General features: G+C 42.6%; 1 protein-coding gene across 1 annotated transcript in view; it reads left to right on the top strand.

The window, feature by feature from the left end:
• Positions 1-21,386, top strand: part of LOC126182244 (uncharacterized) — a 218,222-nt gene that overhangs the window by 164,496 nt on the left and 32,340 nt on the right. Inside the window, exon 9 of the mRNA XM_049924834.1 lies at positions 14,662-14,870. Coding sequence (XP_049780791.1) covers positions 14,662-14,870 — 209 coding nt within the window. The remainder of the gene's footprint in view (positions 1-14,661; positions 14,871-21,386) is intronic.

Consider the following 21,386-nt stretch of genomic DNA (forward strand, 5'->3'; position numbering starts at 1 on the left):
CTGAATTTGTGAGAAAGCTCAAATATTGACAATTTGACAGTATTCTCCATTCAGATGTTGACAGAGCTTCAGGAATCAGCCACGTGGTGTTATTGTGCTCTGTTTATTTATTTTCAATTTACCATAGTGTATATCATATCACAGATTCGATTATTAAGGAGCCTTTAACAGAGAAAAATATTAGTAGGCCTTTGCAAAGGTAATTATTGTATATGCCACTTTAGGGTGGTTGACGGAGGATTCTCTATGACGTTGCTTACTTCATTAATTTGAACATATAGTATAGATTGTGTGTGTTACATAGCAGTTTTGCAAAATGATCCCATTTTGAGAAATACATCATATATCTGTAATGACTAGTAAGAGATATGCAAAATACAAGTCAGTTTCACCAAACTATCACAGCGCTTGCATAAAAAAGATTTACTTTAATTGCTTGAACTTGTCAGTGCCAGGCAGATATAATTGTTTCACAGGTTTCCATAGAATTTTACTAATTGTGCTTGCTGATATTAGAGAACTAAATTTTGAACATTGGAATGACCTGTCTGTTGCCAGACATCTGAAAAGTTACTCCTAATTTCTTGCTGAATGTGATTACCTTTTTCATTAACACATTTTGCTTCTCCTTTATATCTCATATCAACACTAATAACTTGTCGTATGATACAGAACTCATTGGAAAATAATTTATGAAATCTTTTGGATCCATAATTCTGATTTCAGTTAGTAAATTATTAGTAAATTAACATGTGACCAGTTGCTGCTTTTTTCAACCAGTCTTGGACCCATTTCTGTTTCTTATTGTTTTCTGTTGCTTGCAGGCTGTAGCTAATATAATTGCTATGCAAGCTTTCTTTTTGGTTGTTCAATGTCTTAACCATGTAAAAACTCATTGTCACAGGGTGTATACGACCCGGGACAACCGGGAAATCCGGGAAAAACCCGGGAATTTTTTCATCCGGGAGAAAACCGGGAAAAACCCGGGAATTTTTCGGAATTCTGGGAATTTTTCATTGTTTTAACTTTCGGTTAAATTTTTGTAATTTTGACTGCAGAGTTGATTTTCTAGCAAAGATCGTTATTGTATCCTGCTACTGGAGAATGATACTGCAGCAATAAAATATAAACGAGAGGGAAAAAAATTTTAGTGGCAAGGAAATGTGCAATTTACAACGAAACCCCGTGCACGCACAAGCGTCTGCAAATAGCAAAAATATGAAAAAGGCCGTAGGGCGCAGACTGTAATTCTTCGTAACAATGAACTGCTTCCTATGAGCATGACGTCACAACTGTTTACATTAGGTTCGTTTGACCAATTGCCAGCGGTGTGTTGCGCATGCGCATTTGACTCGCGTATAAGCAGTACCTTCTCCCGCTCCACGCTACGGCGCTACTTGTAGTTTGGCTGTTTGAGGTGTAGTGGGGAGGGGGTTAACCTGCACGTGACCCATGTTTACGTTAAGTGATTTCGCTGCTTCTTTTCGTTTACAGCTCCCACGTCACATGAAAACAAAACGGATTTCTGTGGCCGTGAGCTATCAAGTGAATTAAAATACATTCACATGATTACGGAGGGCAAAAATATATTATTATTTTATTTCCAAGTTAGTAGCAGTCAAGCATTAATGGCCTTGCAGAACAATATTTTTGCAAGTTCGCTAAAGAAATTTGGCTTGATTAATCTTTCCGCTGAAGCGATCATTTTATTTGAAACGAAGTGTTTCATTCTACAGTATTGGCTAGTTCCAACTGTTCGCTGAATTTCAAGTGCACGTTATCATCTTTTGCCATGTATGGCATTATGCCATAATAAAGAACCAAAAATGAGATCGCATAGTACTGGTACTCCAAGAAAATTTACATCCCAAAAACCACAATGAAAAGCTTAATATCAGATGGGACCTGCTTCATCGTGAATCTGGAAAAAGCCAATTTGCACTTCGAGCTGAATTATGCATTTTAGTATGGTTTACAAAATTCCGATGCTCTTTGGAGTACCGTCTGATGCCCTGTTTCTTTGATGGTGTAATCTAAGCTCTCTTAGTGCTTTATACACACGAACATGCGGACTTCCTACACCACTGCAGTTGCACACGCACAATAATGTCTGTTTTCTGGCGCTCTCTGGCAACTGGTAAAATAAACCTATTTCTAACAGTCTCCGGGTAATATTGCGAACGGTGGTTAGAAAAGCGTTACTTTCAAAGTAAATTTCTTTTTACCCAAGATGAATTATGTTACGTGTGAGAAAGAGGGATGGATATCTAAATCACAGAGCGTTCCAAACTGAACAGTTTGAGGACCAGCCACTTACAAAAATTTCGAGCCGCGAGACGTTTATGTCATGCTTTTAAATTTACTGGCATATTTGTGTGATGTATCTTAAAGTATAACACACGCAAAAAAATATCAATATTACATGTGAAAGCTTAGCTTCTGTTGTAGCGTGTTAATCTTAGAGACCAATATTGTATGTGAAAGCTTAGCTTTTCTTGTAGATATACGGTACTGTATACATTAATGTAAACCATTAACTTTTCCTCTTGTGTGTTCGCGCTATGTAACAAGTGATGGTGCTATTGGCTGACTAAAACACGTGTCCTGTGCTCTGAATAGCTGCTGTCGTCGTCTGGCGAGATCTCGTGGCTTGAGACATGACTCGCTTACAAAAGGACATCGCAACCTCGGTTTCAACGCTCCGGAAACTAACGCGCTGTGTTTAGTGTAATTCGAATTTATACTTTGTAATACGAAAATATGCAGCGTATATGTTGCTGCAAAACAAAGGTCTTTCCAAAACTTCTCTGCCCTGTCTTTTCTTTTTTTTCCGGGAAGTTCTACGCGATTGTATAAAACATTAACCATTCCAAGGATTGATAAGTTTTACAGTTCCGAGGGAAAATCTACGGAAAACGTACTGTCATTTAGCACGGAAAAGGTGTATTTTCGCCCGGGAAAAGGCATATTTTTTTAAACGGGATATCCAGGAGAAATCCGGGAATTTTTTTTCCTTGTCCCCGTATACACCCTGTGTCAACTCACAATTTTTGTCAGTGTTACTGATAGTGAGAGTTCGCTAGAGAACATGGAAGGTTTGTCAAACTAGTATTGTCAGTAAATCATCCCAGCCTTACCCTACGGTAACCTGCTGCCCGCAAACACTCCACCAAACAGTTTCTGCCCCCTCGTGCTTCCCCTCTCGTGTTCCCACATCCTTGTTGTGTGCCACCCTCTGTCCATCCTTTCCCCTTCCCTGCTCCCCTCCTTTTCCACTCTCCTCCTTTTCCCCTCCATTCCTTTTCTGCTCTCCTCTTTCTCTTCCCTCATGCTTTTTCACTCCCCATTATCAACCCCCCCCCCCCCCCCCTCGCCCCAGGCCTGCGATATTCCTACATGACGTAAGAGGCGACTAAAAGAAGTCTCACATGTTTCTCTTTCCAAATTCTTCTGAAGATCGAGCCAATTGGGGAGGGACGCCTTACATGGTGCACTATATCCGTTGTGCGTTGAGACCTTTAGCCGGCTTTCTCGTCGTTGCAATGCTGTGCCGCTCATTTTCCATCTCTTGGGCGAGGATACGTCCCTGGGTGCGATTACCACGCTGCACTTTGCAGTGTTGCTTTTTGCTGCGACGACGACCTTGGACATTTTTGCACCTCAGATCCAGCACGGTAGCCAGTCCGTTGTGGTGGGGCTGCCATGTACCCTGTTGGTTGTAGCCCCCTGACAACACAGGGATCGCTCTGCTGATGCCTGCGCCGTTAACTCCCCACGTATGCCAAGGGGTAGAGGCCTATTTTCCTGGAGCATCGGGACTCCCGGCAATGGCCATCCTGCCAGGTGGCCCTTGCTGAGGCTGGGTGGTGCCCGTGGGGAGGCCCCTTGGTCGGAGTGGGTGGCGTCAGGGCAATGAAGCGTGGTATATCATCTCTTGCCAGCAGTCTCTAAGTGTTCGAGGGCTCATTTTAAAGCTAATGTGTATGTCCCCAAATCGTTCCCCTCCCTGGCCACACCATGCGAGGAACGAAAGGCTATGAATGACAGTGAAACGTACTCGCCCCGGTATCTCGTCTGTACCAGAGCTGATGGGGAATCCTTTGTATCCGTGAAGCCTCAGTTCTTTGTAGAGCATTTAGAGGACAAGTTCGGGGAGGTGGAGGGCTTGTCCAAAATGCGCTCTGGGTCAGTTTTGATAAAAATGGCATCCTCTACCCAGTCATGCAGGTTACTTCCTTGTGACAAGTTGGGGGATGTTAACGTTACCATCACACCACACAAGAGTTTAAATATGGTCCAGGGTATTATTTTCCATTGGGACCTACTTTTGCAGTCTGATGACGAGCTGTGTGCCAACTTAGAGCGTCGAGGTGTTCATTTCGTTCGGCGTGTTCATCGGGGTCCGAGGGACAATCAGGTTGCTATCGGTGCCTTCATCTTGGCCTTCAAGGGTGATACCTTACCGGAGAAGGTCAAGGTGATGGTCTACCATTGTGACGTGAAGCCCTATGTACCTCACCCAATGTGGTGCTTTTAGTGCTGGAAGTTCGGCCATATGTCCTCCCGCTGTACTTCCAGCCTCACATGTCAAGATTGCGGACACCCATCACATCCCAATGCTCCATGTGCCCCGCCTCCCATCTGTGTCAACTGTGGGGAGCCTTATTCACCTTGCTCGCCAGACTGCAGGATCTTACAGAAAGAGCGCAAAATCATGGAATATAAGACCCTGGACCGACTGACTTATACTGAGGCTAAGAGGAAACATGAGCGCCTCCATCCTGTGCAAATGACTTCCTCCTATGCTGCTGCAATGACAACCGTGTTAGCCCCATCAGTTCAGCATATTCCAGCAAAATCACAGAGCCATACAACGCCCCATGCCCCCTTGCCCGTAGAGGGCTCTCCCAACACCGTTGCTCCTGCGCCACCTACCTCGGGAGCCACACCCTCCCACCCATCAGGGAAGTCCATCCCCGCTTCTCAGCCGGAGAAGCATCCAACTTCTGCGGCTACTCTCACTCGGAAGGGGTCCATTGGGTCCCTCCCTTCCCAAGTTTCCACCAGCGGAAAGGATGATGCCCAACAGTTTCATAAGTTCCCATCAATGGAAGGTCGTAGGGCTTCGCGATCCTCCTCCATCCCGGAGACTGAATTGGTGAAGCCCTCCCAGCCGGTGAAACCCAAGTTCAGCAAGAGAAGTCCAAGAGAAAGACCTCTAAGGCCAAAGAACTTGCGGTGGCACCCACCCCACCGCACCCTTCGAACTCCTCGTCTGAGGATGAGGTGGAGATCCTTGCGTCCACTGAGGACCTCGATCTCACTGGTCCCTCGGACGCGATGGATAGCACTTGCACAGGTGCTCCATTGGAAGCAGCAGGTGACCCAGTGGCGTAATTTGCCTCCCCAGTCCCTTCACGCCTTTCTCAACCATGGACAATATTATCCTCCAGTGGAGCTGCAGTGGTTTCTTCCACCACAATGCTGAGCTCCAACAACTTATCAGCCTTCACCCTTTCCTCTGCATTGCTCTTCAAGAAACTTGGTTTCCGGCAATGCGAACCTCCGCCCTCAGTGGCTATCGGGATTATTATAGGAACCGGGCGGCTTATGAAATGGTATCTGGTGGCGTCTGCATCTACGTCCTTCACTCCCTTCACAGCGAGTCTGTCCCTCTACAAACACCTTTAGAGGCTGCCGCTGTTCGGGTGTGGACACCACAGGCTGTTACTGTCTGCAGTCTCTATCTTCCACCAGATGGTGATGTCCCACAGCATGTCTTGGCTGCGCTGCTAACCCAATTGCCACCACCTTTCCTGTTATTGGGCAACTTCAACGCCCATCACCCTCTGTGGGGTGGGTCAGTGGCAACAGGTCGAGGCGCCACCATTGAGCATGTATTGACACAGCTCGACCTTTCCCTTTTAAATGATGGTACCTTCACACATTTCAGTGTGGCGCATGGCACGTACTCAGCCATCGACCTTTCGATCTGCAGCCCTAGCCTCTTACCATCTGTCCAAAGGAGGGTGCATGACGACTTGTGTGGTAGTGACCGCTTTCCGATCTTTCTGTCACTGCCACAGCATCACTGTTTTGGGCGCCCTTGCAGATGGGCTATGAATAAGGCTGACTGGGACTTGTTCTCCTCCATGGCCGCTATTGCGCCTCTTTCTAATGAAGCCATTGATGCGGTGGTTCACTCGGTCACCACCGGCATCGTTACTGCCGCAGAATCTGCCATTCCCTGTTCTTCTGGGTCTCCTCGGCGGAGGACTGTGCCTTGGTGGTTGCCTGTGATCTCCGAGCCAATTAAAGATCGCAGGCGGGCGCTCCAGCGTCACAAGCGGCATCCGTCCTTAGAAAACCTCATCGCTTTTAAACGGCTCCGTGCGCGGGCCCGCTGCATCATTCGCCAACACAAGCAGGAGTGCTGGGAATGGTATGTCTCTGCCATTGGACCCCATATCTCTCCATCGCAGGTCTGGGCCAAGATTAGATACCTCTATGGTTATCGGACCCCTGTCAGCATCCCTGCACTGTCACTGAATGGGGCAATTTGTACTGACTCCGACATAATCGCAAACCGCTTAGCAGACCATTTTGCTCTCAGTTCCGCATCTGTGAATTACCCACTGGCCTTCCGCTCCATTAAAGAGTGGTTGGGACATCAGAACCTTTCATTTCACACCCGCCATCCTGAATCCTACAATGTCCCATTCACTGAGTGGAAACTCCCCAGTGCCCTAGCTGCTTGCCCTGATACAGCTCCCGGGCAAAATCACATCCACTGCAGATGCTGAAACACCTCTCGGTGGGACTGCCAGCGATGCCTCCTCGACCTTTACAACCGTATCTGGGTTGAGGGTGAGTTTCCGTCGCAATGCCCCCCCCTGAGTGTCTGCCTGTTTTTAATTGCAATTAACGGGCTCTCTGCGGTGATGGGAATGTCTGTCTCGGCTTCCTTGTATGCTGACAACTTCTGCCTCTACTATAGCTCCATTGGCATTGCAACTGCTGAACGTCAGCTGCAGGGCGCTATCCGCAACACGCAGTCTTGGGCTGTAGCGCATGGCTTCCAATTTTCGGCTGCCAAGACCTGTGTTATGCATTTCTGCAGCGACGCACTGTTCACCCTGAGCCGCAGCTTTATCTTGATGGTGAACCTCTTGCTGTGGTGGAGACACATCGATTTCTGGGTGTGGTTTTTGATTCCCGGTTGACTTGGCTCCCACATATTCGGCAGCTTAAACAGATGTGTTGGCGGCATCTTAAAGCTCTGTGATGCTTGAGCCACACCAGCTGGGGCGCGAACCGATCTACCCTTTTACAGCTCTACCAGGCATTAATCCAGTCCCGTCTTGATTATGGGAGCCTGGCTTATGGTTCAGCATCCCCTTCTGCGTTGCAGGTGCTGGACCCAATCCTTCACAGCAGAATCCGACTTGCCACTGGTGCTTTCCGGACCAGCCCTGTGGACAGCACACTTGTGGAGGCAGGTGTCCCTCCACTGCGGTTACGGCGCCAACGTTTACTGGCTGCTTATGCTACGCATGTGTGTAGCTCGCCCGGGCATTCTAATTATCGTCTCCTGTTCCCTCAGTCGGTCGTCCATCTCCCAGACCGTTGGCCCCGCTCGGGTTGTTCGATCGCGGTCCACATCAGAGAGCTTCTCTCCGGGCTTGGGGTTTTCCCTCTTCCTCCGGGCCCCTCCGCATACATCCGCGTGGTGCGTGCCCCGCCCTTGCCTTCAGCTTGAATTGGCACAGGGCCCGAAGGACTCAGTCCCTCCGAAGGCCTTCCACCACTGCTTTCTTTCCATGCTTGCCACGTATCAGGGCTCTGGCGTTGTTTACACTGACGGTTCGATGGTCGTGTCGGTTATGCTCTGACTAGGGGACCTTTACGAACAATATTCATTGCCAGCTGGGTGCAGCGTTTTCACTGCTGAGCTGGTCGCCATCTCTCGTGCGCTAGAGTATATCCGCTTCTGCTCAGGTGAGTCCATTATCTGTAGCGACTCCCTGAGCGGTTTACGAGCTATCGACCAGTGTTTCCCTCGCTCTCGTCTGGTGATGGCTACCCAGGAGTCCCTCCATACTCTTGCCCGTTGCGGCCACTCTGTGGTCTTTGTGTGGACCGCAGGCCATATTGGGATACCCGCCAATGAACATGTTGACCACCTGGCCAAACAGGCCACCAATAATCCATCTATGGACATTGGCCTCTCGGAGACTGATTTGCGAGTGATCTTACGTCGTAAAGTATTTGAACTTTGGGACACTGAATGGCGCAACCTGACCAGACCAAAAATACTCCGTCCTATCGAGGAGATGATGGATGTGTGGCGGTCATCCATGCAAGCCACTCGCAGGGACTCCGTAGTCCTTTGTCGGCTCTGCATTGGCCACACCCGCTTGACACACAGCCATTTACTGCGCCATGAGGACCCGCCTCTATGTCTCTGCGGGTTGGCTTTGACAGTGGTCCACATTTTGTTGCCCTGTCCCCTTTTAACTGTGCTCAGGCAGACATTTGCGCTGCCTGATATGTTCCCTGCCCTTTTAAAAGATGACATTGCTATGGCAGGCTTAGTTTTGCGTTTTATTTGGGCAGGGGCTTTTATCACTTAATCTAAGTGTTTGTCCTTTTTGTATTGATTCTGGCCTTTGGCCTACGATTTTAGTCTGAGTTTTTAGTGTGTTTCTCGATGGTTGGCTTTTCCTTTTTTGTGTCTATGGTCGGCCAACCACTGTCACACTCAGTGTGATTTTAATTCCTTTTGTCTGGTCTCTGTCTAAGTCTTTCTTGTCCTGTGTCATCATTCATCTTTTCTGTTGTTCATTTTTATTCTGTGTAGGTGTTTTTAAGTTTTGGAAAAAGGGACCGATGACCGTAGCAGTCTGGTCCCTTTAATCCCACAAACCAACCAACCAGCCAACCCCCCCCCCCCCTCCCCCACCCATCAGGGACTTCCTGACACTGTATCTGGCAATGTCTAGTCCCTGCATACCATGCCAGACAGAGTTCTTCTCTCCCCCCATCTGTATCCTGCTATCTCTTCCCCTTCCCCACCACACTCCAGATGGCTATTCATGTGACATTCACATTCCAGTTGGAGCTACCATTGGTGGCGGCCAAGTGTGTGTGAGGTGTGCTTGCTTGTGTGAATGTGTGTTTGCTGAGGAAGGCTTTGCCAGTAGCTGCACGTGTAACAGTCTTTTCATTGTGCCTGTCTGTAACTCAGTGCGGGTCATCTTTACAGTGATTGGCAATCTGTCACATTCCTTATATTGTTGTTATTGCAAGCTGAAGTTTCCATTGTTTGTTTTTCCTGTACATTTGCATTTAAGTATGTGTAACTTACTGTTTAGTCTTCAAAACAGTTTAATGTGGGATAAATATTCTATCCCAAAAACATAAGTTTTACAAGAAAAGTTCTATTTAAAACAATGATTAAAAAATTTCTTCTGCAACTGACATGCAAACCTCCAGATGCCTGACAGTCAGATTGGTACCAAATGTTGTACACTGATAAAGTGTCAATCAAAACACCCATTTAGTTCGTGCTATGTGCTGTTGTCCAGTAGAACATGCGTAAATGTTAATTAAAAGTAACACAGAACTATATACAGGAAAAGCATATCTGAGAATGATTGTACTGTAGATCTCAGATGGGTGAGTTGGTAGAGCATGAGGTTGTCATACCGAAGGTCTTGCATTTGAACCCCACTTTTTTTACATGTGAAACTGTTATAAGGGAGAACATTTTCTTGACATGTGAAAGCATGAAAGCACTTTTTGGAATTTGCAGCAATGTTCTTTTGGCAGTCTGCTTTCACCCCATTTGTTGAAAGTAGCAAACCTATGGATTCCATTTGTATAGATAAGTGTGGTGTTCTGCCAGGCATGTGCAACAGAACAGACACCACTCATGATGAAGCAGATAGTGCATTTGTAGTTTCACAGAAGAAACATAAAGAGTTGGAACAGTAGAATAAAGAAACAACTGCATCACACTTGTGGAAGTATTAATAGACATATGTAACACTTTCAAGCATAATACAGTAAAAAATTGTCATCATTGGGATTAGAAACCAGAACCCTTGGTATGAGGCTCTAATGCTCTACAAATTTCCCCATGGAAACTACACATATTGGTTACTCACAGTTATGCTTTTCCTGTGCTTTGTAGTTCTGGTGTTCCTTTTAACTAATGTTTATGCCCATTATGCTGGACGACAGCACACAGTACAAACTGAATCAGAGTTTTGGTTGGTACTTCTATCGGCATACAACATCTGGTACCGATCTGAGTGTCTGACGTCTGGAGGTTTGGGTGTGAGAATTGCACCTATCCGTGCCTTCCATATTCTTGTCATAATCAGCAACAACATGTGGCCTGTGAATGTTTCCCTTCTTCAAGTGTACATTTAAAAAATGTGGCGTCATGGAAGATGCTGACATTACAATATCTCTTTTGTCTTTCCATTTCAGTACCATCTGCCTGCCTTTGTACCCTGTTATGTACTGTCTTTTCTTCAGTTTTTCCTTTTGTACGAAGCCAGGGGATCCCTTCCTGTCTTGCCACATTGTGTCAACAACAACAACAGCAGTATTATTGGCAATTAGTTTGTCCATCAAATCTGGACTTGCATGTCGGTTGTCAAGATAAATGCAGTGCCTTTTTTAAGTAGATATTCTGCAAGCTCCAAAACAATTTGAATCATTATTGTTTCTTCTGAGTTGTGGTTACCCTGATTAGTGTCCTTTCCAGTGTAAACAACAAAGTCCCGTGCATACCCACTGCTGCTTTCACAGAGTTCGTAAAATTTGATTCTGAATCTTCTGCATTTTGATGGACTAAATTGCATCCATCCAAGCTGTCTTTTCAAGAACAACAATAATTTGTCCGCATCACGTTTCCAAAAGCCCTATTTCCAATTCACTTCCATATATTTCTTATGTCTCCTTCTGTGACCTTTTCTGATTTACTTTACACAACAAATCATTGGAAAACTTGAATTCATTAGCTTTTCAATATCATTTCCTCCCTGCAACCTCTTAATCAGTTCATAAAAATCATTCGTTCCCGTCAATTCAGTAGCATTAATAGCTTTCCCTATTTGACATTGTGTAACAGTTTCCAATGGTGCCCCCACATTTGATATTAACACCTTTGGTTCCACAGTATCATCTACTTTTATCTCGGCTGCTGTATTGAGTTTCACTACTAGAAAAATTTCTGCAGCTGTTGTATCAAATTTCACTACTAGAAACATTTCTGCAACATCAACATTTTCTGACATGATTAAAAAAAAAAACAGATACATCTTTATCTGAATCACTATCAGCTCTGCCATAATCAGCATTGCACTTAAAATAAATAGTTTTTACGGGTGAAACTACAGAGTTTTGATCTACGTCAATGTACATGTTACTCTCTGTTGTAGTCACTCTCACAAATACATTTAATTTATTTCGCTGCTGCAAATGTTCTCCTTTATCCAGCTCTAATAGGGAACATTCAGCTTCTGTCTTATCATCTACCCTATCTATCGCACCCCCATACCTTGCCGTTAAATCTTATGTAATTGCTTGAGCTACTTTTTATCTCAGACTTCAGCTTGTTCTTAGTGTCAGTTTCTCCCTTCCACAAAATATTTCCCATGGACTGGATGCTTTTCTTAAAATCAGCTGCTTGATCTTTTATACTCTGTTTAATTTCACCTAAATGGTATTTGCTAGAGATTACAGTGTTAAATTTACAGGATCTACTTTCATTTCAATGCTGTTTAGGGTCTCTACACTGCTTTCGTTCTCTGAAGATTTACAGACACTGGGGACTTTGTTAACACAATTTCCAGTTGATTTATTAACTTTTATATTCTCACTAATCGCAGTACAAGTTTTGAAAAAACATCTCTATGCTAGATAGTTCACTTTTCACCATTTATACTTGTCTTTAGGTGTCCTTCTGTTTCCCACAACACACACAAAGCTGGTAGGTTGCTGTTGCAGTTGCAGCTGCTGTGTGGCTGCAGCACTTGCTTGCTGGACTCCCCACTGTCCTGTAGCTGCTGCTGCTGCTGCTGCTGCTGCTGATGATGATGATGATGATGGTGATCAGTAGTGCCATGAGGTTACATTGGCAGCTTATTGTCGCCAAACCTGCCATTGCTTGTGCTGTCTTTGTAGATATATGATGTCTTTTAGAAATCATATCATTTGTCTCAAATTTCTCTTTGCCTGCATACTGTTCTGGTTTCACTCATATTACCTTAATCACGACTCAGGGTTTGCCTGTGATTTTTTCAGACATGTCCACATCAAACCCACATGTTACAAAGTTCTATTCAGATTTTTAAAATAATAACTTAAATATTTGAATTTAAGTGATGATGGATTGAAATAAAAGTTTCACGTACATTGAACACTTTTGTTAAAACACATTGTCTAGTTCCACATTGTACAAATGTGTTGTCCTCGTGGCTGCCAGCAACAGAATGCCTGCTTCTTGCTTTCAGAGCCTGTTCCTGCAGCACTCGCCTGATGTCACATCCACCATCCACAGAGGGCACGTTCACTACACAAATACGGTGTAGAATATATCTTGGAACGTCTCTGTAACTATCTGTTATCATTAAGTGGTGCTGTGACTTGTGTTGTTACAACTTGCCATTGTGCATTTACAGTTTCAGTTGTGTGTTGTGTGGTGTTACATGGTGATTCTGCCAAATAACATATTCCACTTCTAACCACTTAGGCCAACAAAAGATGTTCATGGAAAACGAAAATGTTGTTTAGGTTGATATTAAGTGTGGGACATCCCACTGTGTGCTCTGGTTTGCTGTATGTGCAGACTGATGAAAAGGAAGTCAAACTGATGAAAACTAAGTCACCTCAGCATATCGACAAGGCACGATGGTGAATGCATGCCTCCATCTGCTGTGAGACTCTCTTATAGTTTGATGTTGTGGCTTGGCAGTGCCTTGGAAGTCGTGAATGAAAGGGTGCTAGCAATAATGTAAATGTAAGAATACATGAAGAATAAATGAGAACTGTCATTCTCGCTTGGTCTCTCTTGAATGTCAAATCAGTATAGCAACACGTGCTATGATCTTTTATGAGCTATCAGTTTATGAGAGTGCTGTATCATCCATAATTTCACTGTAATTTTCTAGCATTTTGACTTTAGGAAGAGCTTTGTCTGCGAACAACCTCTTGGAACTTTTGACATTATCCTTCAGATCATTTATAAATATTGTAACTGATCTGTTAAACAATAACCAAATTTATTGTTAATTATATTTTTAGTTTATTACAGGTGTTAAGTCCCTTCTTATTTCAAAGTATATACCTCCTCTATTCACTCAGTTGCAATAGTTGTGGTTACATTTTGAGATGTAATCTCAGAAAGCTTTTGTTGGAATATCCTTCAGTACCATTGACGAGTTCTCCTTGACGTCATCAAAATATATTCTTTCATCATTGATTCTAATTTTGGGAACAGGAAAAAGTTACATGAAACAATACCTGGGAAGCAGTGTGGTGGGGAAGTACATTGGTCTGAATTTTGATGCGAAACTCACACATTGACAAAACTGAAAAATGATTCTGTGGCATTGTTGACCGAAAGGACCATCCAGAGAAGTTCGGTTGCCGGGTTGCTAGTCTTATTTCAGGTGACGCCACATTGGGTGACTTCCATGTCGGTGATGATGATGAAAGGATGAGGAGGAAAATAATAATAAGGAAATTGTTGACATTTTGTATTGCATCAGGATTCCGACCCAGTTTAATTGGATAATGGCTATAATGTTTTTTTGAATGAATGGCTCATTCTGTCATATCCATGTTCAACCAGCCACTTTAAAGGCATTCACTGTTTTATTTATGTTGTTAATGTATGAAGCAGTATGAATAGAAACACCGCAGATTGTATATGAATAGCTGTAATTTTTTGGCCTTTGCCTTTTGTTTTAACAAGGGTAACTACTCATACACCAGTACAATGATCTTGAGAAAGGACGTTGATGTACGCACTGGTTAGCACCCAAATGTTTTAAATTCATCAACCCTTCTATCCCGCCAGCCCACGTGTGTGGTCGTTGCCCTTCTCTACTTCTATTCCCTCCCATTTGTCACCACCCTCCCAAGTGTAGCTTCGTGATGCCACATTTAGCAACCCACTATCCTGTCCCCACCATGTCTGTGCACCCTTCCACAGGCAGCACTAGCATCTTCCCCCACCCCTAACCTGCTATCCCTTCCCCTTCCCAACCCAAGCATCTCCTTTAGCCCCACTGCCCACCCCGCCATAGACTGCTGCTCACTTTGGACGCAGTTACAGTCAGACCTTAGCACACCGAGACAACCGTGTATGTGTGTGTTTAATAAGTAGCAATGGATCCTTTTCATAATGTTGTTATCTCATTCTGGATTTTCTGTTGTTTGATACTCAAAAATCATTTTTTTCCTGGCCTCATTATTGTAACATAATGCATGAAGACCAGCCAGATATTTGAAGTGAAATCATCAAATCCATTTGTTTAATGGACTGTGTTTCCAAGTTGTCACAGGCATGTTTGTAAAAATGTAAGCTGATGTGATGTTGAGAAATCGCTTTCTATGATAACCGTACTTCATTCTTGATTTTAGGGAGACATTTGGGCAGAGAGTTCTATGCTTGGTTTCCTGTGGCATTACTATGCATGCATGGATGGTGCAATATATGACATAACAGAGTGGGCTGCCTGTCAAGCTGATAATTTGCGTCATTTACGTGCCAATACACATACGGTCCAATACCGTATAGTGCTGGGCCGCCATCAGCCTCCACCTCGACATCGTGGGCCAGAACCACACAGGTAAACTTCTTTTATTTTCAGGCTCCTGCCTCGTAGATTATTAGTGCAATATCAACATTGTAAACTCTCTACAGATGGGACTTGATTGCATTTGCTGTACCACTTGCCTTCAAACTCTCCTTTCTGTATCCCTTCCACTTCGCGGCAGAGCCATCTATCGAACTTGTAGCTGTATCTGACAAACCTTTCTTTGATTAAAAACAAGAATCCAGAGATTAATGAGAGAGACTATATGTAAGAGAGCATTTTAGGATGGATGCTAGGGTAACTAACTAGGATGATCTGTTGTGCAGATCATTATGTGGAACACATTTAATGTTCCAAAAGTAAAGAAAAAGTAATACTGTATCAGAAGGAAAGTTAACTTGAGGAAACTATAAAATTACAAGACGGAAAGGCTGGCCAGCACTAACATTTAGGAGTCGAAATTTTTAGTATTAACTATACACAAACCTAACTGTACAAGAAACAGTCTAGCTTGTGGAAATGTTAGTTCCTTCCACAGGAGGAAGGAGGGATACATTAGGGAAACTTCAAGAGGAGGAGCAGATCCCTAAAACCTGAGAATGAGAGGGACTACCTTCTCTCTCTAACACCTCTTCCTTCATCCTTGTGTCTCTGAACACCTCCTCCTTTATCCTTGTCTTCAGAACAGAGGGAACCCTCTTAATGACCTGCCCCTCCTTTTTCAAAATTCTCCAATTTGTTCCTCTTTCTTTCCTGAGAAGGGAAGTAACAATTCCAAAAGTTATGTAGTTTTTCTTGTATGTTTGAATGGTGTGTGTGTGGGAGGGGGAAGGGGGAGGGGCGGCAGTGGTAGCTTGCACCAGCAGTACTAAAATTGAAAGTCTGCTATTGTTGCATCTCCCATAATAGCAATTTTATGTAAGAATCTTCAGTTTTGATCTACATTCTCATTCATAGTCTTCCCTTGTTCCCCTTTTCCACAGTGACTGAAACAATTAGGGCATCATTTAATATTTGTGACACTTCCAGGGAGAAAGGTTAATATGTTGTGTCCAGGAAAACTTGATGTACAACCACATGAGATTGCCACAGGCAGTTAATGATGCCCATTCCACTCTTCTATATACATGACTTTTAACTGCAACACAATTCGAATATTGGGTTCCAGGAGTTGCAGGTATCATACGTTTGAGTTTAAAGTGGTGTAATAATTTATATACGATACCTTGGCAATTGATTTAGCGAATCTGTGGAATGATAAACTGTAAGGGGAATAGCAATGTCCTCAGTCACAAAATAAAACAGTAGATGTCATTGGTATGTTTCAAACTGCAGTTTTGTGAATGTAACCATACCCTCATACAATAGGATTGTTCAAATGAGCCAGGGGCATGTCATCTGTGGCAACTAACAACTGCCAAAGATCGGGATTTGCTTTAGTTCACACTCCATCATAATGATGGCAGAATGCAAATTGATTGCATCTGACCTTGACAAAGTGATAAGATATTAAATATGCAAGATAAAATGTCTGGAAACTTTTATGTAAAGGGTCACCTCTACATTTGTAAGTGTTGACAGACTGACAGTATACCATACCATTTATGAGACCTTGTGTGAGCCTCTGATTGTTTTGACAGTTGTATTCATGTTGTATTCTTTCGCTGTGTGATCTCATTTTTCAATAATTTCTATCTTTTCCCTCCATTTGCACAATTTGTTTCTCCATTGTAGCTTTTCGTATTTCTTTTTTAATTACACCTTTTTCTCCTTGGGTTCAGTTATCATCCTTGCTGTAAAAATTTCAAACAATTAATTATCAGCAGTTGTCAGGAGTTTGTGTTTTCTAGTCACCTGTTGTCAGTTTAGAATTATTTCATGTACTTTCTATTGTTTCTTCCATTCTAGAGTTATGAAACCATTTTTCTTTGCTTAAAATATTAGGTCCTGCAAAGCTGTGCTGAAAAGCCTTACCATTTTTTACCGTATCTTAAGCTACAGTAAGTCTTAGAAAGTTCATAGTATGGAAGTGACATTTACATTAATCATAAAGTCATACTTTCTAGTTGAAAGTGGTGTGCTATGTTCTACTCTTATTACCATTGTTTTTGAGGGAAAAAAAAACTGGCCCATGGTGCATGCACAGAATTTTTAGAAGCAAAGATGGACTTTTACACAAAAATATTTAACAATGAAATGTAGTGTTTATTTTATGCACAGAAATCATATTTAGGGGCCTTTCATATTTTGAAGCATTGTTGTTTACTCATTGTGACTTAATGCTCATTACACTGGTAGCTTGTGTCCTTTTGACTCATTTTCCAATCATTTCATTTCCCGTCCTCTCTCAAAGTGCCTTGCACACTGTTTTCATTTTATATGAACTTCCTGCTTCAGTCTTTTTCTTTTTTCTCTCCCCCCCCCCCCTCACCCCCACCCCCACCCTCAAGAAAATGGTTTCAAGTTGATAGTCTGGTCAGTTTTCCATTGATAAATTGGCAGTGAATCTGTTCTAATATTTTACTTTTTCCATCAAGGATTGTAGTCATGTTGCGGGGTGGAAGCATACTCTTGATGGCTTTTACATTCTATCAGATGGGAAGAATATCCTTTTTGGTGATTATTGCCATTTAGGTATTCCATAGATTGTTGGAAAAGTGACATTTCTTTAGATTGCTTCTCTGGTTCACATTCTACAATATAGTTACTATTGTGTAAATGTTCCCCATATCTTCACATGTATTAGCCCCTTGACAATTGTGAACCAGGATAATTGCAACACGCAGGAAAATTGATTATCAGCCATTTTCAACAGCATTGAAAGATGACGGGGGCATGGAAAATTCCAAGTGGAAATTGTAAACATGCATCAGTCAGATTGTCTTTGGTGTAGCACTCGCCTACTTGTAGTTTGGAGAATAAATCTTCTGTGTAAGGCATCAGAAATGTGTGTGCTACAACTTGAGAATTTAGTGCCCTTAAGCCCCTCCCTCCCCCCAGTCTGGGTGCCATTTGCATTCCAGACAACTACTAACATCAGACATGCCCAGCAGGTAGATGAGATGGGCATAATGTGTTTCATTTATGTAGGCTGTAGGCTTAACTCCATCATGGAGGATTTGGTGTAGGTTGGACTTGGGCAAACCAAGTACATGCAGGTGGCTTGATGTGTGTGTGAGCTGCACAGAGTGACCCAAAAGAAAAAAAGGCCTGTGAACTTGGAACAGAAGCTCAGTGGATACTCAGTGGATTTTCACTTTACTTAAGAATCCAAACTGATTGAAAGTGTCTAAGCAAAAAAATTATGTCAGTATTCAATGAAATAGTAATCAAAAAGTAAATTTTTCTGGCTACACACTTACATGATACTGTAATGGAGGAGATCCAGGAACTATATATGCATCTCAGTTGTTAAGTGACACAGAAGCTTCTTTATCCGTTTTGTTTTACCTGAGATTTGTAAGTCTATTAACAATTTTTGTGGATTGCCTGTTTCCATATTTAGTAAGTTTGAATTTTATTCACTGATTGCTTTTTGGCCTTACATGGAGCACAATAATTGGAAGCACTGCTAATATGACCACATATCATCTTCATCACCAATTTAACTGAAAACTTTAGAGAAAACATTAGTTCGCTTATACGTAAGTTCCCCAATCATTATTGGTGGAGATTATAATCATCCAACAATTAATTGGAAAAATTACAGCTTTGTTAGTGGTGATAAGACATCCTGTGAAACTTTACCGAATGCCTTCCGTGAAAACTACCTAGAACAGATAGTTAGGAACCTCACTCATGATATAAATATATTGGATCTAATGGCAACAAATAGACCTGTCCTCTTTGCGGATGTCTATATTGAAACTCGTATCAGTGACCATGACACAGTTGTTGCAGCAATGATTACCCAAGTACAAAGGACAATTAAAACAAGCAGAAAGATACATATGTTCAGTAAACTACATAAAAAACCAGTAGTGTCATATCTCATTTAGGGACTTGAAACATTCATCAGAGGGCAGGAGCATGTGGAGGAACTCTGGCTCAAGTTTCAAAGAATAGGTGACCACACAGTGGATAGATATGTATCCAGTAGAACAGTTCATAATGGTAGGGAACCTCCATGGTATGCAGTCACTGTAAAGAAATGGAGATTACTGGCCAGCCGGAGTGGACGAGCGGTTCTAGACGCTACAGTCCGGAACGGCGCGACTGCTACGGTCGCAGGTTCGAAGCCTGCCTCGGGCATGGATGTGTGTGATGTCCTTAGGTTAGTTAGGTTTAAGTAGTTCTAAGTTCTAGGGGACTGATGACCTCAGGAGTTAAGTCCCATAGTGCTCAGAGCCATTTTGGCGATTACTGCATAATGTGTGTAAAACAAGATGTAGAGCTATAGATAGAGAGATGATGAATGAAACGTGTTTGGCTGTCAAGAGAGCATTGTTTGAAGCGTTCAGTGACTACTGTAGCAGAATATTATCAAATGATGTTTCACAGAACCCAGAGAATTTCTGGTCATATGTAAAGGCTATTAGTCTCCCTACTGAATGAGACAGGAACTGAAATTGAGGGTAGCCAAGCAAATGCTAAAATGCTTAACTCTGTTTTCAAATGTTCCTTTACAATGGAAAACCCAGGTGAAATGCTCCAATTTAATCCTCATACTACTGAAAAGATGAATGAAACAAGTATTAATGTCAGCGGTGTTGAGAAACAGCTGAAATCATTAAAATTGAACAATTCCATGGCCCAATGGAATCCCTGTCAGATTCTATACTGAATTTGCAGCTGTGTTGGCCCCTCTTCTAACTATATCATAGATTCGTCAAAGCCAAACCTGTGCCTAGTTCTTGGAAAAAGCAATATTCATACCCGTGTACAAGAAGGGTAGTAGAAATGATCCACAAAACTCCCAAACAGTATCCTTGATATCGATTTTTTGTTGAGTCTTAGAACATATTCTGAGTTCAGACATAATGAGGTATCTTGAACAGAATGACCTCCTCAATACCAGCCAGCATGAATTTTGAAAACATAGATCATGTGAAACCCAACTTGCACTTTTCTTACATGACATACTGACAGCTTTGGATCAAGGCAGCCAGGTAGATGCAGTATTTCTTGATTTTCGAAAAGCATTTGACTCAGTAGTGGATCTACACATATTATCAAAAGTACAGTCATATGGGGTATCAAGTGAAATTTGTGACTAGCTTGAAGACTTTTTGATAGGGAGAACACAGTATGTTATCTTGGATGGAGGGTGATCATCAGATGTAGAATTAACTTTGAATGTGCCCCAGGGAAATGTGATGGGACCCTTGCTGTTTGTATTGTACATTAATGACACTGCAGTCAATATTAATAGTAAAATCAGGCTTTTAGCAGATCATGCAGTTCTGTATAAATAAGTACTATCTGAAAGAAGCTGCGTAACTATTCAGTCATATCTTGATAAGATTTCAACATAGTGCAGAGATTGGCAACTTGCTCTATATGCTCAGAAATGTACAATTTTGCACTTCACAAAACAAAAAAGTGTAGTATCCTCTGACTATAATATCAATGAGTCACTGTTGGAATTGGCCAACTGATACAAATACCTGGTTGTAATGGTTTGTAGGTATATGAAATGGAATGCTCTCATAGGACCAGTCATGGGTAAAGCAGTGGTAGACTTTGGTTTACTGGTAGAATACTGAGGAAGTGCAATCAACCTACAAAAGAAATTGCTTACAAATCACTCGTGCAACCGGTTCTAGAATATTGCTTAAGTGTGAGGTAAATAGGACTAACAGAGGATATTGAACGTATACAAAGAAGGGTAGCACGAATGGTCACAGGTTTGTTTAATCCATGGGAGAGTGTCTCAGAAATACTGAAGGAACTGAACTGGAAGCCTCTTGAAGATAGAAGTAAACTATCCCCAGAAAGTCTGCTAACAAAGTTTCAATAAACTACTTTAAGCAATTACTCTAGGAATATTCTACAAGCCCCTAAATATTGCTCACATAGGGATCGTGAGGATAAGATTACAATAATTACTGCACACACATGCAGAGGCATTCAAAGAATCATTCTTCCCGTGCTTCATAAGTGAATGGAACAGGAAGAAACACTAATAACTGATTCAATGGTACATACCCTCTGCCATGCACCTCTTGGTGGTTTGCAGAGTGTAGATGTAGATGTAGATATCTCATAATAGAAGCATATTACACGCTACCTAAGACAGTGATGACATGAGTGCCACACCAAACACTCAGGACAAGAAGATAACATTCGCTCGATGAGTATTTGAGGCTAAACTATGATTAGTGTCACCTGAGGAAGAAGACTCGAAATCCAAACAATGCTGTGAGTATGTTGTTTGATAATTTTCACTCAATTTTTTGCTATTTCTGTCCTTAGCTGTACCTGCTGCCTGTTGGTTTGGCCCTTATACTTGTGCACAATTCAGAAACCTGAGGACTTTTTCCAAAGATGGATTTGTAAGAATTAACATCTGAGTATGCACTTCTTTACCAGATGCTTAGCAAAGAAACC

Source organism: Schistocerca cancellata, chromosome 1 (assembly GCF_023864275.1).
Source record: "Schistocerca cancellata isolate TAMUIC-IGC-003103 chromosome 1, iqSchCanc2.1, whole genome shotgun sequence".
NCBI classification, from domain to species: Eukaryota; Metazoa; Arthropoda; class Insecta; order Orthoptera; family Acrididae; genus Schistocerca; species Schistocerca cancellata.